The following is a 22,497-nucleotide window of genomic DNA, read 5'->3' on the forward strand; positions in this document are numbered from 1 at the left end:
GGTCAGGGAGAGGCTTTCTAGCCCAATAGATAATAGCAGAGAGAGAAGCAATTGACCTTGTAGAAACTAAAGAACTAAGACCCAGAAGAACATTTGTCTCCATTCATCGTATTTGTGGATGGGAGTGATATGTATAGGAATGAAGACATAGATGAGAAGCAGATAATTAAAGTCCCCAAATGTAAAGCTAAAAAAGTTTATATTTTATACTAGAGGGGAAAGGATGACAATAAAGGTTTTCAAACAGTAGTATGATAGGGTCAGACAAAGATTATTTGGGGAGTTTCATTGAGGATAGATTGGATAGTGGGTAAAAGATGATTAGAGTATGAATTAGATGTTCATTCACAAAGGGGAATAGATGCAAGAGGTATGGTGGTAGATTTGTTAAGAACTGTCAACTGACTGGATATGGGGAGAAGGAAGAGTCAAGAGTCATTCCAAAGTCGTGAAAATGGGTGACCAGAAGGATGTTGGTACCCTCAATAAAGATATGGGAATTTTAAGAAGAAGCCATTTTGGAGAGTAGGTGGAGATAATAAATTCCATTTTAGAGATATGGAGTTTGAGCTGCTACTGGTACGTAAAGAAATCCTGGGCAGGGAGGGTGGAATAAGCAAGTGATCAATCTTAAGCAAAACAAATGCTAAGGAAACACAAAAATATTTATAACTCTTTTTGAGGTGGCAAAAATGGGAACCTGTCAGGGTGCCCATAAATAGGGGAATGGACGAACAAATCATGGCATATAAATGTGATGTAATACTATTGTGCTGATCTATCAGTGTAATGTGCAGCAAGGATTCCAGAGGACTAATGATGAAACACACTTCCTGATAGAGGTGAAGAACTCAGAATACAGAATGAGGCAAATTATTTTTTGAACATGACCAATGTGGAAATTTATTTTGATGATACATTTTGTAATGGATTTGTTTTTCATTTGTTCTCAATGGGGGTGGGAAAGATTGGGGGTTAGGGTAGGCAGGTGAAAAGCTGGATCTTTGGTAGATAAAACAAACAAAATATTTTTAAATAAAATAAAATTTTAAAAAGAGAAAAGGTCATTGAACTTAGCAATTAAAACATCACCTTTGAGAAGGCCATTTCAATAGGGTGGTAGGGCTGCGAACTTGATTGAAAGGAAAGCTGTAACAAGAAGGAAGGAATAGGTTAGGAAGTAGAAGCCTTAAACATCTAAATAACTCTGTCTAGTGTTTCAGCAGTGTTAGTAAGCATTTTATAGTTTCTAATATGTGTCAGGCACTGTGCTAAGTGATAAAAATATGAAAAGAGATTAAAGATAGTCCCTGTCCTCAAGAAACTCACAATCTAATAGAGAAAACAACAAACAAATGAATATATATAAACAAGCTATACACAGAATAGGAAATAATTAACAGAGGATTAAGAGGGATTTAGAAAGATTTCCTGTAAAAGGTGGGATTTTAGTTGGAACTGGAAGAAAGCCAAGGAAAGTAGGAAGTGGAGATGAGGAGGGAGAATATTTGAGGCATGGGTGACAGCCAGAGAAAATCCCCAAAGCCTCATTATAGAAGTCTCTCTGTAGAATGGCAAGGAGGCCAATGTCATTTTATCAAAGAGTACGTGTGGGGAAGTAAGGTATAAAAAGGTTGGGAAAGGTAGGGAGGGAGAAACTGGGTTATGAAGGGCTTTGAGTACCAAACAGGGGATTTTGTATTTGATCCTGGAAGTGATGGGGGTTACTGGAATTTACTGACCTGTACTTTTAGGAAAACCACTTTGGCAGTTGAATGGAGGATAAATTAGAGAGGGGAGAGGCTTATGGTAGGCAGACCCACCAGTAGACTATGGCAATAGTTCAGATGTGAGGTGAGAGGATCTGTACCAGGGTGATGGTGGTAACAGTGGAGATAAGGGGGCATATTTGAGAGATGTTACAACAGATTGGATATGGGAGATGAGAGATAGTGAAGAGTTGAATATGGTACCTAGGTTGAGAGCCTGAGGGACTGTGAGGATAACATTACCCTCCACAGTAATAGGAAAGTTATAAGGAGGTGTCTCTTTTTAAATGCCATCACCACCACCTGTGTTCCCCTTCCTGTTAGGTGCCAGTGACTAGGGCCTAAGTTCTATTAACCAATTTACATAGAATGGCTCTTGTACAATGGTATTTATTTCAGTGACATAGCAGTGAGAAAAGTACAAATTCACCCTCATCCCAAGATATGAATGGCATACTCTCCCCTTATCCCACCTCAGACTTTGTGGAGAAGTCTGGCCTTCTTTGTGGAAAAGAACGGGCTCATTTTTAGCTCATTTTTTGCTTAATTCTGGTCCAAAATCATTTACAGATGACTGCAAGATGAGGCTTCATCTCAGCTACCACTGGGCTGGTAACTGTGTGAATAGAGAGAAAGAAATGGTTGCAAAAGATGTTGTAAAGGAAGAATTGAAAAGACTTGGCAACTGAGCTTATGATAAAGTGTCAGTTTTCTGAGTGAAGTAAAAGATGAAGACATCTGTTGAAATGGAGGGGAGTAGGGTAGCACTAGGAACTTGAGAGAGGAGCATGTTTGAAAAAGCTGCTTCTAATAGTGTGATAGAGAGTAAATCAGGGAAGAATGAAAAATTGCTGTGTAATCATGAACTAACAACATGAATAATATGAATATGTAATGATAACATCCAGTATGGTTACATGATTTTCTCTAACAATCTTTAATAGCTCAGGAGCAAAATCAAAGATGGGGTATGGCAGAGGTAATCTATAGTTGAGAATTAGCAGCACATGAAAAGTAGGACATGGGAGCAAAACATCCAAGATGAAGAACAACGTATAGTTGAACTGGTTAATTTTAGGATCAATGCTGTGAAGGAAGGAAATTGAGTCTAGTAAAGAGATCATGAATGGGGAAGAGTGGAGAAACAAGGAAGAATAGAGGGACTAGAGTTCATGATGAGGATGAAGTAGAAGTTTAAGAAGAAGAGATGGAAAAGCAAGATGATGATAGGAGAGGAAAATTGTAGAGGTCTTTGAGGTGGCAAATTTTTAGGTAATCATAAAGTAAGTATAAGGCAGTGCAACCCCTGAGGGTGGCTATGATAAAGACAGAGGTCATGGAAGTTGAGACTGATGAACTTGGGAGTCCAAAGTGTTCAAAGTGACATCTACATGATAATTAAGCCTGAAGACAGGAGTTAGGGGTGTAGAGAAAATCAAATATATCCTCAAACAAGGAATTTTTTTAATGTGTCATAGGCTTTGAGGGAAATTTCAAAAATGTTTTAAGCAATGGCAACACTATTGTTGTATGTAGCTTCTAGAAGGATATCCTTGAAGAATGCTCATTTGAAGGTATAAGCTCTGACATGTTTGTAAAAAAAAATCAGTAGCATTCTTTTATAGTCACACATTGTATAATCAATGCACTAATTATATACTTTCCTTAGTGGGGCTGTCAGGACATCTGGCAACTATTAAAGTTAGCCTAGTTGGTATTACAGCACATACTTGAGAAAAATAGAGGAACTATGTTTTTAATGTGGGTTTCATTAATTCAGACATATTTTCCTCCTCTATTTCTCATTAGCTAAAATTAGTGATGCTTTCCTTTACGTATAATTGAATAATTAATTCAGTTCTCCTCTATGAACTTAAAGTTTTGACTGGATTCAAGTGAAAACTCTCTTTCAGTTCCATTCTTGTATTTTCAAATGTGACTTTTTATTTGTTTATTTAGACACTGACACTCATGTTAAACTCCAAATCTAGTGGTCAGGTTCAAATCCTGTCATAGATATTTTGTGACCCTGAATAAATCAACTAGTCACTCTCAGTTTCAATTTCCTCCTCTGTGAAATGAGGATAATAATTGCATCTCCTTCACAGGGTTGTTGTGAGTATTAAATGAGATAATGTATGTAAAGTGCTTTGTGAACCTTAAAGTACTATGTACATGTGAACTATTATTATTATTATCATCATCTATATGCAGGAGAAGTGAAGGGAAAAGGAATGAGTAAAAAATGCCTACTATGTGCCAGGTGCTATGCACTTTACAGTCATTAAGCTACTAAGGGGGTATTATAAGTCACATTTTTGAGACTATATACATTAATTTAGTTGTTGGTATTGCCATTGTTCAGTAATCAGTGAGTTCATACATTATTGGACAAACTGAACCCTATTTATATTGCCATTCTTGTTACAAATGAGAACAGAAGGCATAAAGAATAAGCAGAAGCTAAATAGAAGGATGGTTCACAGGTCCTCCCCAGAGTGGTGAATGAAAGAACTGGTATAGTTGGTTTTATTGTCCCCAAAGGGCAATGAGTAAAATCATTACTTTGGTTATCTCACATCATAGTATTCCTGAGTGTAGAAAAGGGGATGGCCTTGAAGATAGCTGTAGCTTATACACCAACATTTGTTGCAGCAATTGATGAAGCAGAGAAATTCTACAAAGAATTCAACAATATACTCCAAACAAAATCAACTTATTCCTTGAGATTTGGTGACTACAATGGTGAGCACAAATAAGGATGGCTTAAGAATATAAACCAACAAACAAATGGATGAATAAATGAATAAAATAGCTTGGGAAATATATCTGAAATAAAGAAATTTAAGAGGCCCATGGTTTGTGTAGAATATTATTCAGGAAACTCAAGACATTCTTGACATCAAGATTCTTAAGTAATGATAAATTCACCCTAGCAAGTCCTGCTTTCATGCCTAATTATTGCATGGAGATGATCCTGGGTTCTAAAAGGCCATACTTTTGGATCACACTAGAGTGTTAACCCTGTTGTAGACTGTGTATTTTGTCTGAGGATAAGGCTGGCCAAGCTGGGAAGGGTTCATTAACAAGTGTTAGATACCTAGCTGCTAATTTCTTTGACCACACAATTCATAAACCTACTCAAGGAAGTACAGAGTTTCTGAAATACTTCAATGGAGTCAACATCAACAACAATGAAATGTTAGGTCACCTGAATTACAAATTCATACACCCGGAAGCTGCCAGCATGATAGCAAAATTGTCATAGCTTAGCAATTTAATATCATGCTACTCTGTTAAATGAGTATTGGATTAGGTGATCTCCGTGGTCGCTTCTAGCTCTGAATCTTGGAATCCTAGCAACCTAACCTCATAAACAGGCTATAAAATCCCAGAAACGTACTGACAGATCAGCTTTGAAAAATGAATGAGGTAGAGGTCAAAGACCATTTTCTCTCACCCCACTTCGGTTTTCTGGCATCCCATTTCCACTACTATTCCTTACAGGGAGAAGATTGAACTGATTATGCTTACTGTAGTAAGTAAAAGATTAACTCCAAAATGTTCAAAGAATTCTACATAATGAAAGTAACTGGGCCTTAAAAAAAGTAGGTAAATGTATTGTTACTCATTCTAGTCTAATCCTAGAAATTCAAAATTCGGAAATGCCTTTTTTAGAAACATTTACTTTTAAATATTTTATTCTATTAAATCTTAGCACATTCATAGACACACACCTTCATTTTTGTTGCAGTACAACAAAAATGAAAGAACAAAGGGTAAAAAAGAATAGGAGGGTATTTACTTCTAAGTCATTTTCAGTCAGGCACTTGTATAGTGAACTACTGAATGTAGTTGAAAATTATAACTCCAGGGATAATTTTTTCCTAGTTATTTGCCCCCACAAACCAAAACAAAGCTAAAACCATATCTTCAATATTGTTCAAATGGGGATTCTATAATAGTCATAGCTGGAAGTCAGCTCTACACCATGGGCATGGTTTGTTTAAGATGGAAGGAGAAGCCTGAAAACAAATTCAAGAATAACTAGTGGGGGGGTGGGGAGGGAAGAGAATGAGATTTCAAGGTAAAGTCAGTTCATAATGTCTAAAGATGGATTCTTTTTCCTTCCACGAGTAATTAATAAATACTTGTCTGTTGAGTAGATAACACTTTTCTAAACCGTTTTCAATGAAAATAAAAATAGAGTGACAGCTCATGAATTACAAGAAGACAGATTTCTTGAAACTGAGAAAACCTGGCATTTATAATTTGGAGAGTTTTTTGCACATTGATTTTAACATTGACATTCAGTGCTGTATACTGATTAGTATGTTTACTCTATGTTTACAAAACATTTCCACCAGAAAACAGGATGTTGTAGTATTGAGAGATATTAAAAGATGTGATCATCTCTGCTAGTGAAAGGGGCACAATGTTATGAATAATATGTTATCATAATTAAAAAATCATTTCTATTTGGATTGGTAATGCCAAAAAAGCCCCTTATAACTAAATATGGCTAAGCCTGATATTCTGGAAATTCACAATACTTCAAATTTAGCTTAATAACTGCATGTTTTTGGTAGTCACTTGATCTTCCTGAGTCTCCAAAGACCCATTCTAGCTCTAATATCTTATCATCTTATGCTTAATCCTGGAAGTGTATAGTATCATTTCTATTTCTCAGTCAGATTTGAAATGTCTAAAAATACAGGATTGAATGGGTAGAAGGAGAGTATATGTGTGGGGAGAAGAATAAAACCATTGAGAATTTATTACATTTTGGATTTTAACTTTGGTGGGTAATTTTTGATTTAATAGTAGTTATAATTTTTTTTTACTCATACTCAAATTCTTATAAGAAAGGTGCTGTACAAGTGCAATATTTTACAAGAATCTGGAGTCTGTTCTGATGTCTATGTCATTATTACACATGAAGAAATTGTAGCAGAAGCAAGATAGCCCATCTGCTGCCTATAAAGAAGAAAAGAATAGGCTGGGAGAGCCAGAGACAGTAAGACATAAAGGCGAAGGGTATGATGGGGGAAAATGAGGTCTATGAAAGCAGGGACTATTCCACTTACATTTTAAAACTTAGCTCAGGGCTTGGCATGTAATAAGAGCTTAATAAATGTTTGTTGATTGGCCTACAGTAGGCCGTTCCTGTTCCACTTACTGCTAGTACCTTCTCTCTGAGATTAACTTTCATTTACACTATACAGAATACATATTATATAGAATAAATTCTATACATTATATATTTTATGTTATATATTTATATCTATTATGCATTATAAGCAATTACACATAATATATATTTATATGTAAGTATACCTAGACTTAATATACTGTACTATTTGTTGTTCAGTCCCATCTGACTCTTCCTGACCCCATTTGGGCTTTTCTTGGCAAAGATACTGGAATGGTTTGCCATTTCCTTTTCCAGCTCATCTTACAGATGAGGAAACTGAGACAAACAGGGTTAAGCGACTTTTCTAGGGTCACACAGCTAGTAAGTGTCTGAGGCCACACTTGAACTCACAAATACCACCTAGTTGCTCTCACACTATACTTACAATTTTTGTCTACTTAACTATGTATATACTTATGCATTACATATAAATATACATATGTATCATACGTATACATATAGAGAAATACACATCTGCCTAAGTATGTGTGTGCCTGTATTTGTCCACTGCATTAGAATGAGAGGTGCTTGTGGGAAGGGACTAGTTCTTGTCTTTCTCGGTCTCTGGGACCTTGGCATAGTACCTGGCACATACCAGATTGGTAGAGTTTAATAAAAGCTTCTTGCCTGATTAAAGGAAGAGAGAGGGAGGAAAAAGTGGGGGTGGGGACAAGAAGTAAGGGAGCAAGACTGGATAGAGGAGAAGAGGGTGAAAAAAACAGAGAGGGATGGGGAAAGAATCAGAGGGGAAGCAAAAGCTGGATGGGAAAGCGTTTCGGCCCGACGCCTCCCTGGCCTAGGGGCGCTCATCCAGGTTTGGGCCAGGTAGCTGTCCGGGCCCCTGTCTGGGATGACTTTTGCATCCTTTGGAAGCAGAACATCGAGGAAGAAGGGCAGGCTGGGGGTCCTGGCAGAATCCCTTAGAGGAGGCGGTGCTCACTCACTTGAGCGAGAGACAGGGGCTGGCTACTGAGACGTCTCTGCAGGCGCCGAGGGCAGAGGAGACCGAGCGGCCAGAGAGCGGTTTGGCCCGGGCAGTGCCCGAGTGCCCCGAAGGCAGCGCGTACGCCGCGGCGTACGCCAAGCCGGCCCGGGCGCCCCGCCCCCGCGGGCTCTCGGCCGCTCTCGGGCCCCAGCCCATCCACAAACATGGCGGCTCCCCGGGGCGGCCCCTCCTCCCGGGGCTCCCGGACTGGCCGGGGCGGGTCGCGGCCGGCGGCTGCCTGAGAGCCCGGCCCTCGCTTGGTAGCGCTCCCCTCGAGCGCGGGGCCGGCTGCGGGGGCGCGGGCCGGTGCGGGCGGGAGGAAGGCGCGGGGCCGAGGCGGGAGATGTGGGCCCCCAGGTGACTGACTCACCGCCGCGGAGGGAGGGAAGGAGCGGGGCGGGGCGCGAGCCCCCAGGTGACGGAGCGGGCGCGAGGGAGCTGGGGGCGGTGGGGGGAGGGGCCCGGCGGGCGGGCGGGCTGGCGGGAGGAAGCCGCTGTCGCCGGCGGCGCGGCGGGGCGGGGGCGGCAGCACGGCGAGGGAGGGAGCCAGCGAGCGCGCGGAGGGGGAGAGAGCGAGGCAGCGGCTGCCTGGCGTTCCGGCCCGGGGGTGGCGGCGAGAGGAGGAGGTGTTTGCCAGCGGCTGGAGCGGAGCCCTCTCGCGGCCGCGGCATCGGCAGCATCCTCTGCATCCCCTGCATCCTCAGCATCCCCGGCATCCCCAGCATCCCCGCTCGCTAGCACCGCCGTCCCGAGCAGCAGTCCACCCCAGCCGCCCGCCGCCTCACGGCTTCTCCCTCCCGCTCCAGAAAAGGGTGTCCCTCGGCAGCTGGGTGACACCATGAATGAGGACACCCGGGATCCCTCCCCGGCGGCAGCGGCAGCGGCAGCGGCAGAGGAGAAAGACAAGAAGGAGGAGGAGGAGAAAGGGAAAGCGGAGGAGCGAGAGAAGCTGCCCCCCGTCCTCACCCCTTCCAGCAGCAGCGGCAGCAGCACCGCAGCGTCTGGGGTAGGTCTGCCTGCTGATGTCACCTGGGAGCTCCCGGGGCTATGCTGAAGGAGTGTGTGTGTGTGTGTGTGTGTGTGTGTGCCCTCCAAGTGAATCTGAATCTGGGGGGGGGAGGCTTAGAGAAAGGGAGATTAATTAGCTTGATTCATTACCAAAGTCTTGTTTTTGGATATATGTAAAAAGAATAGAAAAGCAAGATGGCTAATTCGTTTTTAATATTAAAAAATATATAGTTTTACTGTAGACTTCTGGAGCAGTTTGCAAATTGAACAAAAAAATCGAAAAAGCTTTTGAAATGGGAAAAGCTTTTGATACGAAAAGTGTTGAAATATCGACCAGGTTTTCTACTCCTCCTTTTTTAATTAATTATTTATTTCTCCTCTCAGTATAACGGAGGGATGAGATGTAGGGATACGGAGCTAAACTCGAAGCCAGGGAGACCTGGGGTTCAAGTCTCACCCTTGACTCATGGTGGTTGTATGACCCTAGGCAAGTCACTCAACCTAAGATTGTAAGTTGCAGAGAGAGGAGGTGCTGATCTGCTGCATTGGTGGAGGAAGTATCCTGACCTGAGAGTTCCTATACCGATGAAATCACAGATCCAGTCCCCATCCCAATATCTTTGTGTGTAGTCTGAGTCTAATAGGTTAAATTGTTTAAATCAATTGTGTCACTTGTTAAAGGATGGGTTATCTGGAGGGTGCCTGCTTGCCGTCTGAGGCAAGGAAAATTTCCCCATGTCTTTGGCTTTGCTCCCTCCTCTATCATACTGAACCTGTTCTCTGGTGACTTACCTTCTAATTGTGACCTTTCTATGTCTGTCAAGTAAGTGGGAGGCATCAGTGTTAGTATTATTTTTCATATGGCATAGAATGGTGACTTTTAAAAGGTTCCATAGACCTTTCATTTGAAGCTCAAGTTATCTAACCTTATCCAGAATGATTTTTCTTCAAAGACAAATTTTAAAGAACTTCCAAGCATTTCAAGCTTCATAATGCTAGAATATGTCATTAGGCATGGTTTAGTTTTCTTCAGAGTATCCTCTCCCCTCTTTTCCTTTTGCTGACAGTTGTAACACTGGTTAACTTAGCACACAAAATTCAACTCAGATCTTGATATTTTTTTTTCTGTGGCACATACTTTAAGTAAAAACTTTTTTTTTAAAGTTTGCCAAAAAAGCCTTGATACTAATAACAGTGAACTTTACATGCCAAAATAGTAAATGAAAGTTTAGTACATATTGTAAATTTCCATTAGTAAATCACTTCTTAAAACCACCCTCAAATGACTAAGTGCCTTACTAAAATAATTCAGTCTTTTTTTAATGTGTTGTATCAGGCAGGAATAGTGTTTTGATGCTGTAGATTTTTGAAATGTCTAAAGGCAGCTAGGTGACACCATAGTGCACAGAGTGGCAGGCCTGGAGTCAGGAAGATTCATCTTCCTCAGTTCAAATCTAGCCTCAGGTACTTAGTAGCTATGTGACTCTGGGCAAGTCGCTTAACCCCTGTTTGCCTCAATTTCCTCATCTGTAAAATGAGCTGGAAAAGGAAATGGCAAACCACTCCAGTATCTCTGCCAAGAAAACCCCAAATAGGGTCATGAAAGGTCAGATATGACTGAACAGCACAAAGGCTATAATGAATGGAAACTAGAGAAAGTTAAAATCCTAAATTACTGTACACAGCAAATAATTAACTATAATTAAATTAAGTAATTTTTTAGAAAATAAAACCATTAGTTATAGATTAACTTGGGGGCAGGGTGATTTAAAGGAATTCTTCACACACTGCTTCAGATTTTATTTCTGGTTCCTTGCTTAGTTTCCTTGGATTATAGAAGAGGTCTGAATGGGGCAAATGTTCCAGTAGTGTAAATAAATTATATGGTATTCCATTTACATTTTCTCATAGAAAATGTTATAAATTGTGTTTAGTTTCTAAGGCTGGCCCACAGATAACCTACTTAACCCTCAACATAACTGAAATAACGTGTATTCATGGTAAAATATAGTAGAAGTAAATATTGTTACAATACTAATAATTAAAACAAATAAAAAACTGAATAAGAAATAGTTATTTATGTGACATTCTAGCTCTTGAAGAAAATCAGACTTATATAGAAGAGAATATGGGGCAAATGAAGACTTACAGAGATTCTTAAATGCATTTCTGTTCGGTTTTGTCTGGCATCTGACCTTTTTCAAGTGTTTTAGAAGCTAATGGCATTAATTCTTGTGTCTAACCTTTAATCATATGGCTTTCTTAGTTACTGGTGTATCATTAACATTACTTAAATATTTAATATAAATTGAATAATATTACTTAAATCTAACTTTTATTTGACTCACAAATGAAGTGATTTTTCCCCCTCTGAAGTAAAAGTTGGAAGAAGGAAGAGAGTTATTGAATATGTGTGAGAATAAAATTGTCTGAATAGGCTTTAACAATATTCAGCCAGTGCAGGAAAAAGACAGGCTAGGTACCATCCCCATAGGAAAAGTGAGATAATATGTAATGATTGTAGGTAAAACTGCTTTGTAAAGTATCATATGGATATACATTGTTTATTGTCATTGTGATAAATGGTAGGTCCTACCTTTAAATGGTAGGAAAAGAGATGGTATTGGTTTAGATGGATACCTCAAACAACCAGAATTTGATTGTGAAGGTCAGATTTCAATACTAATAGCTAGCATTTATATAAAATTCTTTCTATTTTTTATTTCACTTGATCTTCACAACAACCTTGTGAGGTAGGTGCTATTACCAACCCCATTTTACTTATGAAGAAACTGAAGCAGAAGCTAAGTGACTTCCCCAGATACTAAGTATCTAAGGCTGACTTGACTTCCCCAGATACTAAGTATCTAAGGCTGACTTTGAAATTGTCTTATTGCTTCCAAATCCAGCACTCTAATCACTATACTACCTTGTAATCCCTAAACTACTATATTAAACCCGTTATTACTGATTAATAATAATAACATCATTGTCTGCAACTAATAGACAGGGAGAGAAGGTTGAAGGGATTGCCAGAATACATGGGTGAGAGAAAATCAGTTGCCATTTGTATATGTGGGTCTTTTGCAAATTGAGTGTACCTAACTTGGAGCATGACTATCTTTTTAAGGGTAATAGTGTGATTGAGAATTGTGTCATAACAGTCTGCTTCATTCTGATATTTCCTCAGAATTTTCCAAGTTACGCTGTAATGTTTTTGAAAATTTGAATTTATGGGGACTGTGTATGATAATAGCAATTGGCAGGATCCTAAAAATTCAATTCCACAAATTAAAAACTAATTGCAATGGTATTATAACAGTATTAGTTTCTGTTATTTTCCATGGCAAGTGTACACTATTGTAGTGATTTAATATATTAAACAGGGTTTTGTGGGCTAACCTGGAAGCCCAAGTATCATTTATGACAATGGTTTTATGAAAAGATGTGTTTGGATTTCCCAAGAACTGGCTTACAAATGTCTTGTATTCCAGAAGTTCATTTAAAAGTTCAGGAATACCTGAAATTGTTGCTCTTAATTTTTGGTAGTTTGTGTATCATTATTGCTGTGTTATTAGTCAATTTTTTTTGTTTTCAAGATTTGGAAGAATTACACCAGAGCAGAAGTAGATGTGTTCTTTGACCCCTGGGTTGGGTGGTTGGGGGCAGGGTGCACAAGGGTTTGGGAAGTGTGCAGAACTAGGATTAGTGAATGACAGTTGCAAAGAAGCAGATTTAGTTTTGGTGTAAAGAAAACTTCCAACGATCAGAAATGACCAAAAGTAAGGTAGAATTAATGACTCAAATTGTCAGATATTTACGAGCATGGCTCTTGCATCAACCTTCCCTCCCCTTTCGTCACTGAAAACAAAGTTCAAATGAAAATAAACCAAAGTAAGGCTAAAAAGCCAAATTTGTCCCCAACCACCAACAAATACACTGCAGTCATTATTTAAGAAGGTATTCAGAAACAAGCTCAAATTTGAGTTGGTACCTCATTAAGGACAAGGCTCAAATCAGCAGTGTTTCATTGCTGCATTTAAACTCCAGCGTATAAACTGGATGTTAAAAGTGCCTTAACCCCTGGCATATATCTCAACCTCACCCATTTGGGTAAGTACTTTGTAATCTGGTTTCCAAAATAACTCAACTTTAAATAACTAGAATAACTTGAAAACAATTATAGAAAATTGCTTGAACTTTTCAATATTTACATTTAATTATTCTCATTTATTTGTCTCTTTTTAAAAAAAGTGGAAATAATGTCCTTTTGTAATAGATAAATGCATATGTAATAGATAAATGCATAACCAGTTTGAATGGAAAAGCCAGTGAAACAGCTAAAACTAATACAAGCAAAGACAATAGAGATAGTTTGAGTAGTGGAAATGCAGAAACACAAAGTAAAAAGCCCAACTACAGAGGTGCAATCCACTAGACTTCGTGGAATTCACAAGTAATGTTATCAGTGGAGAGGAAAGAATATTTTGTTTGCTTTATATGAATTGTTTGGATGCAGACAGAATGAAACATAATAAATGGAAGGGTTCTCTTAAAAGTGTGTTGCTGAATACATTGCCCAAACACGAATTTTTTTAAGTTTGTTATTAAGTGACCAACTTCTATTTCTGAGGTTACTTGTTGAATTACTAAATATAAAAAGTGGAATTCAATAGAAATTATTGCTACCTGCAGCTATTGTTATTGTCAAATAATATGAAAAACAGCTTTGAATGTTTCCACTTGAAAATAAAATGGAAGGAAGGAAAATTGCCTGTGTGTCTGAGATCTATTAATGAAGAAAATAAAATGTTCTTATTTTGTCTTATGAGTAGATGAAGCAGTGAATATAATTGAAGATGCTTGCTCATTTGCTTACATATGTAGGGTACATTATTGAAACTGATGCTGGGGAAGATTTGTTACTTTGCAAACCTACTAATGGCAATGTCCCATGAAAAGAAATTTTCAATATAATCAATGTAGATTATAAAATAAATATTACATAATGTGGGAGAATTTCATTAGCCTGTACTGGTGGGGCTTACTCAATGCAAGCACAGAAATGCAAATCTACAAGCTACAGTTTTAAATGTACCCCCCATGCAGTTTGGACACATTACATGCTTCACAGATAAACACTTGCATTAAGAGATATAAGCAGGAACTGCATGCAGTTTTTCAAGTTGTTATTAATCACTTTTTTTAAAAAAATGTACATTAAAATGAAGGCTAACTGAAAATTGTAAATACTATGAAGGAGAAACAAAAGTCACTTCTTTATAATTGTGAAACCTGCTGCCTTACATTACTTTTCACTAATATTACATTTGTTATTGTTGTTCAGTTGTTCAGTTGTGTCTGACTCTTGACAATAGCATGACAATACTGTCTCTAAGGTTTTTTTGGCAAAGATATTGGAGTGGTTTGCCATTTCCTTCTCCAGTACATTATTTACAATTATTTTGAATGTTTGTATTAGAAGAAATTTTTCTTAGAGATGATAAAGATGGAGCAATTTTTTTACACCAGAAATTTTCTCCCGATATACATTCCATACTCTGATACAAAAGGGTGAAGTTAGTATATTTATGAGAAATTTAGAGCGCTTGGTAATAAATTTACAAAAATAGTATTTTTGAGATGCTCTCTAATTTTATTTTTCTCCAATTACAAGTAAAAACAATTTTTAACATTTGTCAGGTTTTTTTTAAGTTCTGAGTTCCAAATTCTATCATTCCCTCCTTCCTCTCACTTCTTCCTGAGATGAGGAGCAATCTGATATAGGTTATACATGTGTAATTATGTATAATATTTCCATATTAGTCATTTTGTGGAAGAAAACTTAAATGAAAGAGAGAAAATAGAAAAAAGGAAGGGAGGAATGGAGGAATAGAGAAAGAGAGAGAGAGAGAGAGAGAGAGAGAGAGAGAGAGAGAGAGAATGAGAATGAATGTGCTTTGGTCTGTATTCAGATGCCATCAGTTCTTTCTATGGAGGCAAATAACATTTTTCACCATGAGTCCTTTGGGATTATCTTGGATCACTGTATTGCTGAGAATAGCTAAGTTATTCATTATTGTTATTCATTATACAATATTGCTGTTACTGTGTACAATGTTCTCCTGGTTCTGCTCACTTCATTCTGTATCAGTTCATGTAAGTGTCATTCCAGGTTTTTCTGAAATCATCTTATTTGTCATTTCTTATAGCACAAGAGTATTTCATTACAATCACATACCACAGCTTGTTCAGCCGTTCCCCAATTGATGAGCATCCCCTCAATTTCTGATTTTTAGCCACCACAAAAAGAGATGCTCCCTAATTTTAAAGATGCCCGCATTTCAAATGAAATAGAACAAAATACAGATTTGCTAATTAATCATTTGACTGACTTACAGAACTAATTCTTTTTTTAAATTAAGTAATTAGATATTTTTAAATATGAAAAGATAAGTAACTCATGGTCATGGACAAATATGAAATATTTGGTTTTACTCCATCAGAAGAAGAATACTTATATTAGACATGTGATAGTATGTTGAAACAAATGTTTGAATCTTAAAATATCATGTTCTGCCTTCAGGTGAGTAAAGAGTTCTCTGTTTTACCAAACAAAGCAATACACGTTTCACTACCATTCATTACATCTTATTTTACAAAATGGAGTTCTCTACTATGGCAACTATAGAGACAAAATAGTGATCCTGATTAGTAGTTGAAAAGAATTATAATTATTATTTTTAGCTCCACCATATTTAAAAAAAAATCTATCACATTATTAATTATATGTTATGAACACAAACATCATAAAGGATTTTATCAATAAATATGTGTGTTATAAAATTTATAATACATTTTTCATTTAATTTGAATAAAATACAGGCTAAGAAAAAATGTGAGTGGACGTGACAAACTTTTTTTTAAAAGTGGAGTGTTCCTACATAAAATATGGAAACCATTGCTTTAGAAAAATCATTTAACTTTTCAGGGCCTCAGTTTTTCTCATTTGTAGAATGAGGAAGTTGGCCTAGGCAATTCAGAAAGATTCCTTTCAGTTCTGAAATTCTGTAGTTCTGTGATTTTTTTTAAAAAAATCAATGATTTTCAATGTATGATAAAAAATGTCTAGTTCTCAGCAAGCTGCAAATTCCTTGGTTTGGAGAATCATGTGATGTCAGAATTAGGCAGGGTCTCAGAGGTTATCTAATCCAATTGATAATAATCCCCTCTATAGTAGTACTTCCAACAAGCAGTCATCCAGCATTTGCCTGAAGAACAACAATGATGGATAACTTACTACATTTCAAGGTGGCTTATTCCATTTGTGAATAGCTGTCATCATTGTTAGAAAGTTTTTACTGCCCCTTCAACTTCTACCAAATGCTTCTTATTCTTATATCTGGGGCCAAGCAAAATCTAATAGCACTTTCAAATGAAAGCTCTTCAAATATTTGAAGACAGCCCTCCTATTTCCCTAAGGCTTTTCCTCTAGAGCCTAAATGCCCATAGCTCTTTCCCTTGAATGTGTTGGCTACCTCCCACTGTGTGCTCCCCAGCTGGTCAATTTCCTTCCTAAAATTTGGCACCCAAAACTGAGCACAATATATGGTCTAATTGTATAGTGGAATATTGTACAATAGAGCTATAACTTCTATTGTTCTGTAAAATGCGCTACTCTTAATGTAGCTTAAGATAGCTTCAGTATTTTGGGCTGTCACGTAACACTTGTGATTTATATTGAGGTGATTTATATTGAAACCCTCTGGTTCTTTTTCCAAGAGCTGTGATCTAATTCTATTTCTCCTGTCCTGTACTTGTGCAGTTAATTATTTGAACTCATGTAGGACTTTACACTTATTCCAACTAAATTACATGTTATTATAGTCATTCTAGCCTGTTAAATCCTTGTTGGATCCTAATTCTAGCATCTAGCATCTTAATTATTCTCACCTAGCTTCGAGTCATCTGCAATTGTGAGATGTATGAATAAGTAAGAATTAGGTCTTCATGTAATGCCATTTTGTTTAAAATGTTGTACATATTAGGGCTGGGGACAGAGCCCCAATGTTCTTGTTTAGAATGTCCAGGCCCAGCTAACAATTCATCTGCATTTTCATTTCTTGGCATAGAGTAGTGGGGATAGAAAGTTGGACTTGGATAAGGAAGGATTCAGAATACACTTTGACAGGGATGTTGGTATTGAGTTGCATAATCTACCCTACTGCTTTTACGTGATTTATGAAGATTATACACACTCCACCAGCTTCTACAAGATAGGATGGGTAGAGCGCTGGACTTGAGACAATAACCCTTGGGTTCAAACTCTGCCTCAGATACTGACTAATTCTGGGATCCTGAGCAAGTGTAACCTTGTTCAGCCTTTGTTTTCTCATCTATAGCATGAGCGTGATACCTGTAATATGTACTTCCCAGGATTGTGGTAAGGATCAAATGAAATAAAAACTTCAAAATGCTGCAAGGTGCCAACCATTGGTTCTCCTCATCACACTTTATCTTTCTATCTTTGTGCTATTAATTGAGGTATCACATATATTCATGAGACCAGAGAAACTACTGGTTCTGAAATTTTTTTAAAAACTATCACTCAGAGGGCAACAAGAAACACATGGTGGGTGTGAGCAGTTGGCAACACATTCCAAAGAAAGGATTGTGAAGGAGAGCTGAAGTAACAGATGTCATCAAAGAACAAAAAGAGGGGCAGCTAGGTGGCTCAGTGGATAGAGCTCTGGCCCTGGAGTCAGGAAGACCTGAGTTCAAATACAGCTTCAGACACTTGACACTTATGTATGCATCCACAGGCAGCACCAATGACAAATTTATGGTGCTTTAAAAGCTTATGATACCAAAGTGATTCTCAACTCTTTTTGGTTCATGGCTCAGTGAGAAATTGTGGCATGTTGAATGTTTAAGATGGCAACAAAGAAGGATTTCCAGGCTGTTGGGCCTCCAGATTCCTTACCACTGGAATTCCTCCACCTCTCCTTTCCCTCTTCCACACTTTGTTATTTCTTTACTTTCCCGGAATTCTTAACTGAGAATGTGACTTTGCATATCCACACATACTGCAGCCATTGTGACCTTCTTGATGCTAAGCAAGGAGGAGTAGTTTGTCAGCCAGCTAGCATTTATTAAGCACTTACTGTGTGCCAAGCACTGCACCTCAAGGCATCACTTCCTAGAATACCCTTTGAGAACCATAGGTGTACAACGTAAGGCAAAAAGGGATCTTGTATCCTCACTGCCTACAGAGTAAATGTTAAATTGATTTGTTAGGGTTTTTTTTAATCATAACCATTAGGTACTTGCCTGTCTGGTTTCTCAAGCAAAGGAATGAAGGCTTTGGGAGTGAGGGTCAATGAGGCTTTTAAATTTCAATTCCTCTAATAATCTAGTCTGGAGCTAATGTTATTCCCAGGGGAAGCTATTGAAACTACAGCTGTCTTATAGTTAGCCTTTTTCCTATGCACTGCTCAGTGCCTTCTCCTGTTTCTATTCCAAACCTTTATAGAAGTCTTGGGCCCTCCTAATGTTGCGCTACAAGAGGTACTTGCTGAATAGGAGTCAGAAAGGGAAGGCATAAAGCAACTACTGTGCAGGTTTTGCACAGTGTTGGAAGACCAACGTGAGCTTGTTTATTTTTAACCAGTAGTTGAGTGTCTCTTGTTAGGTGAAGAAAGATGAAACAAGAAAAGGTGGGAAAACGCAACTGGGAATTTCTCACTCTCAGTGGGAAAACCACCAACAGCTCTGGGAATAGCTGTGATATTTGTCCTCCTATTTTTTTCCCTTGCTATTAGGGTTGGTTACATGGTAAAGAATTTGTCATATTCTAAAATAACTTATTTTGAACTTTATTTTAGAATTATGGTAGAAAGAGTCTTGAAAATAGGTACATCTGACTCTGTCCCTAGATTTGCCACTAACTTAATAGAAAGCCACTCTCTGGGCTTTACCACCCTCATCTGTAAAGTGAAGGCCTCCACAGTTTTGACATTGTTAACCTCCTCTCTTGACTTATGAGACACCACGTTCTCCTGGTTTTCCTACCTCTCCAACAATTCAATAAATATTAAGTGCCTGCTATGTTCAAAACACTGCTCTTGGTGCCAGAGATGCAAAGAAACAAAATTGTTCCTGCCCTCAAGGAGCTTAAATTCTACTGGGAGATTCCAATACATAAAAGCAAATATAAAATATATACAGTTATACAAAGACATTTCAGAAGGGAGACAAGGAGGAATTAGGAAAGACCTTATTTTGGTGGCACTTGAAGTATGAATTGAAGAAAACTGGAAGTTCTGTTAGGTTGAAGTGAGATGAAAGGGATTCTCCCTCTTTTTACTGTTTATTTCATTTTACCTGGCTTGATTTCTTAGAACCTCTGGCTTGGAATAGGAACTCTGTTCTGTACCTGTCTCCAACTGCTGCCACCTCTAGGACCATATGGTCCCTGATGTGAGGTGCTGCTCAGGCTTCCCATCAGAGAAATCATCTATTACTAGCTTCTTTCTGGACATCTCAACTCTGATTCCCTCCATCTACCTGCAAATCATTTCTTGGTCTACTGCTGTGTCCCAGAGTTTTTCATTAGTAAAGAATTTGCCTCTTTTTGAGGTCTAAAGGCTCTTGTTACGTGAGTTATCAAACATCTATTCTATAGTCTCGTCTATCTAGGCAAACAAGTAATTTGAAACAAATATTTCCTACCAGCAAATATGTATTAGAGATTATATCTAAAATTAACAATACAAAATGTTAAAATTATAATGTAGGTTTGGCACATGCCTAGAGCAACAGAAATGGTATCACCCATAGAGAAGATCCTGGGGAGACCCAAAAACTGACCTAGGCATGAACATTCTGTCTACATGCTTCCAATGGTTGGGTAGCCAGAATTTTCTTTACTGTTAGCACTTTTCCCTGCACTTACACCTCAGGGTGAAGGACTTCTTTCACTCAGGCAGAGCAGTTCATCCACAACAGGAGTTGCCCTTGTTAAAAGCAGTTTCATTCACTGGAAAGTGGCATCAATTTAGCTGCCAGAACAACTTGCCCTGGTATGCAAAAGAAAAGAGGACAGAAAAAAATCTTGGAATTAGAAATAAATACCCCATCTGGAAGTTCAAAATACCTGTTGCATTTGTTATCCTCTCCTCCAATGTCTTGAAGGAGAGGACTCAAATCCTCTTGGATCCAGGCTGAAGATCTAATCTTCTCCATTCCACAATTGCACTTGATTTCAATATTTTGCCATGGCTTTCTTCTAATGGGAGATGAATTAAATGCAGTCTAGCTGTGCACTCTATAAATTCTGTTTCGTTAAGAAATGTCTACCAGAGGTGAGGAACCTGCAGCCTCGAGGCCATGTGTAGCCTTCTACCTCCTCAAGTGCGGTCCTTTGACTGAATTGAAATTTCACAGAACAAATCACCTTAATAAAAAGATTTGTTCTGTAAAACCTGGACTCAGTCAAAAGGCTGCATCCAAGGACCTAGAGGGCCACATGTGGCATCAAGGTTTCAGGTTCCCCACCCCTGCTCTAGACTCGTCTGGGAATTGTTATATCAACTGGTCTTAAACTCAAGGTCAAGGGATTAACTAACTCTTCCCATTTCCTTCCAAGGACATTGCTATATTCTTCTGTTTCTCCTGCAGCTAAGCTCTCCTTTCTGTCCTCTAAATTCTAAAGTAAACAAATAACCATAGTGGTCCCTCTGATTACATAGTTTACCAAGTTTACATATAGCTAAGTCTGCTAGAATATCTAGGCAGTTCATCCCAGCCCATGTCTCTGTAAAGATTGATTTTAAGTATTTGTAGGCCAGATTTTGGCTGCCCAGCAATATGTGTATATATACGATATTCCATTGGTAATATTGTTGCTATTTAACTAATGGCCTGTTGCAAGATTGCTTAATCTAAAGTTGTGTTCACAGAATCCGTTAATCAAACTAACTGTAGTATGGCAGCTGGGAGGTTCAGTGAATAGATCACTGGGCCTGGAATCAGGAAGACATGAGTTCAAATTCAGCCTCAGACACTTCCTAATTGTGTGATCCTGGTTGGACAAGTCACTTAATCTCTGTTGCCTCAGTTTCCTCATCTGTAAAATGGACATAATAATAGCACCTACCTCCCAGGGATTATCATTTGAGATAATAATTGTAAAGCACTTAGCACAGTACCTGGCACAGAATAAGTGCTATATAAATTATTATTATCATATATAATATACTTTGCTTCACTCATCTTAGTAAGTGGTCACTGACTATTGATTATAAGTTTTAAAAAATTATAAATTAATGTCACTCATGTAGAATATTTGGCAAAACCAGCCAAAATTAGTGAAAAATCTAAAAAAGTATCGGTTTCAATTCAACAAACATTTATTGAGTATTCAAATTGATTAAGTATTAATCATTCTAATTTTCTTATTGTTGAGTTGTTACAGTAGCATCCAACTCTTTGTGACCTCGTTTTGGGTTTTCTTGGCAAGGATACTGGAATGGTTTGCCATTTTCTTCTCTCTCATTTTACAGATAAGGAACTGAGGCACACAGGGTTAAGTGACTTGCCCAGGGCCACATAGCTCTTAAGTGTCTGAGACAGGATTTAAACTCAGAAAGATGAGTCTTCCTGATTCTAAGCCCAATGCTCTATCCACTGCGCTAACTGCCCTATCCCAGTTTACTGAGTATCTAAATTTATTAAGTAAAAGAGTAGAGTTGCAGTGATGAAAAATGATTCTGTAGAGGAACCCAGGCTGAAAGGGCCAGTATTCACCCAAGGGTTTTCTGCAGGAGTTGGTATGGGTAAATAATAGTTGGGAGGAGTCAGAGTGAAGCAAAGAACCTTTTTTTTCAGCCAGCTGGGCAGACACCAAGATAGAAGGCATCTGCCTAAAGCCTCTGGGGAGAGGACTTTTTATGCACAGATTTCAGGAAGTTTTCTGTAGCACCTACCAACCAATCCCTGGTTGGATTAAGCCTTGAAGCAGTTTCCAGGGAAGGTGAGTAGCAGTACATTGGAAGTTAGATAGCAGTAACGAGAGGTTTTTCTAACAGGATGAGGCTCGAGGGTTTGAGTAAAGAGAAAGAGGGAAGGATACCCTCCTTGACCCAGAAGCTGGGGTCAAGCAAGGAGACAAAGAGTAGAAATGTGGGGGGACCCTTGCCCCAGTTACTGGAGGCAAGCAGCTTTTGGGTAAAGTCTTAGGACGTTACAGGGTCCAACTCGTCAAGCTCAGTGCAGTTTTTCTGGTTTTCTTCAACAGTAATTCTGTTGCTGTCCTCAAGGAATGATAGAAGAGAATAATGTATATACTACATGTGTTGCAGGACATGAACCTTCAGCATTGCAACAACGTCCCCCCCTCATTGAACAATATGAATAAAAGCTTCTGGAGCCTGCCCTGTTTCTATTTTTTCCTGCCTTTCAGGGAAGCTGCCAGGGATAATTTGCATGGCCTAGTCCAGCTGCCTGGAGGAAGATGAAAAGCATAAAAGCCAATGGAAAGG

The 22,497-nt window shown here is 38.5% G+C and overlaps 1 protein-coding gene across 1 annotated transcript in view; it reads left to right on the forward strand.

The window, feature by feature from the left end:
• The first annotated feature begins 8,709 nt into the window (after window positions 1–8,709).
• Window positions 8,710–22,497, forward strand: part of HECTD2 (HECT domain E3 ubiquitin protein ligase 2) — a 122,725-nt gene continuing 108,937 nt past the window's right edge. The window contains exon 1 of the mRNA XM_027839823.1: window positions 8,710–8,954. Coding sequence (XP_027695624.1) covers window positions 8,787–8,954 — 168 coding nt within the window. The 5' untranslated portion in view covers window positions 8,710–8,786. The remainder of the gene's footprint in view (window positions 8,955–22,497) is intronic.

Source organism: Vombatus ursinus, unplaced genomic scaffold, assembly GCF_900497805.2.
Source record: "Vombatus ursinus unplaced genomic scaffold, bare-nosed wombat genome assembly UNPS02014833.1, whole genome shotgun sequence".
NCBI lineage: Eukaryota > Metazoa > Chordata > Mammalia > Diprotodontia > Vombatidae > Vombatus > Vombatus ursinus.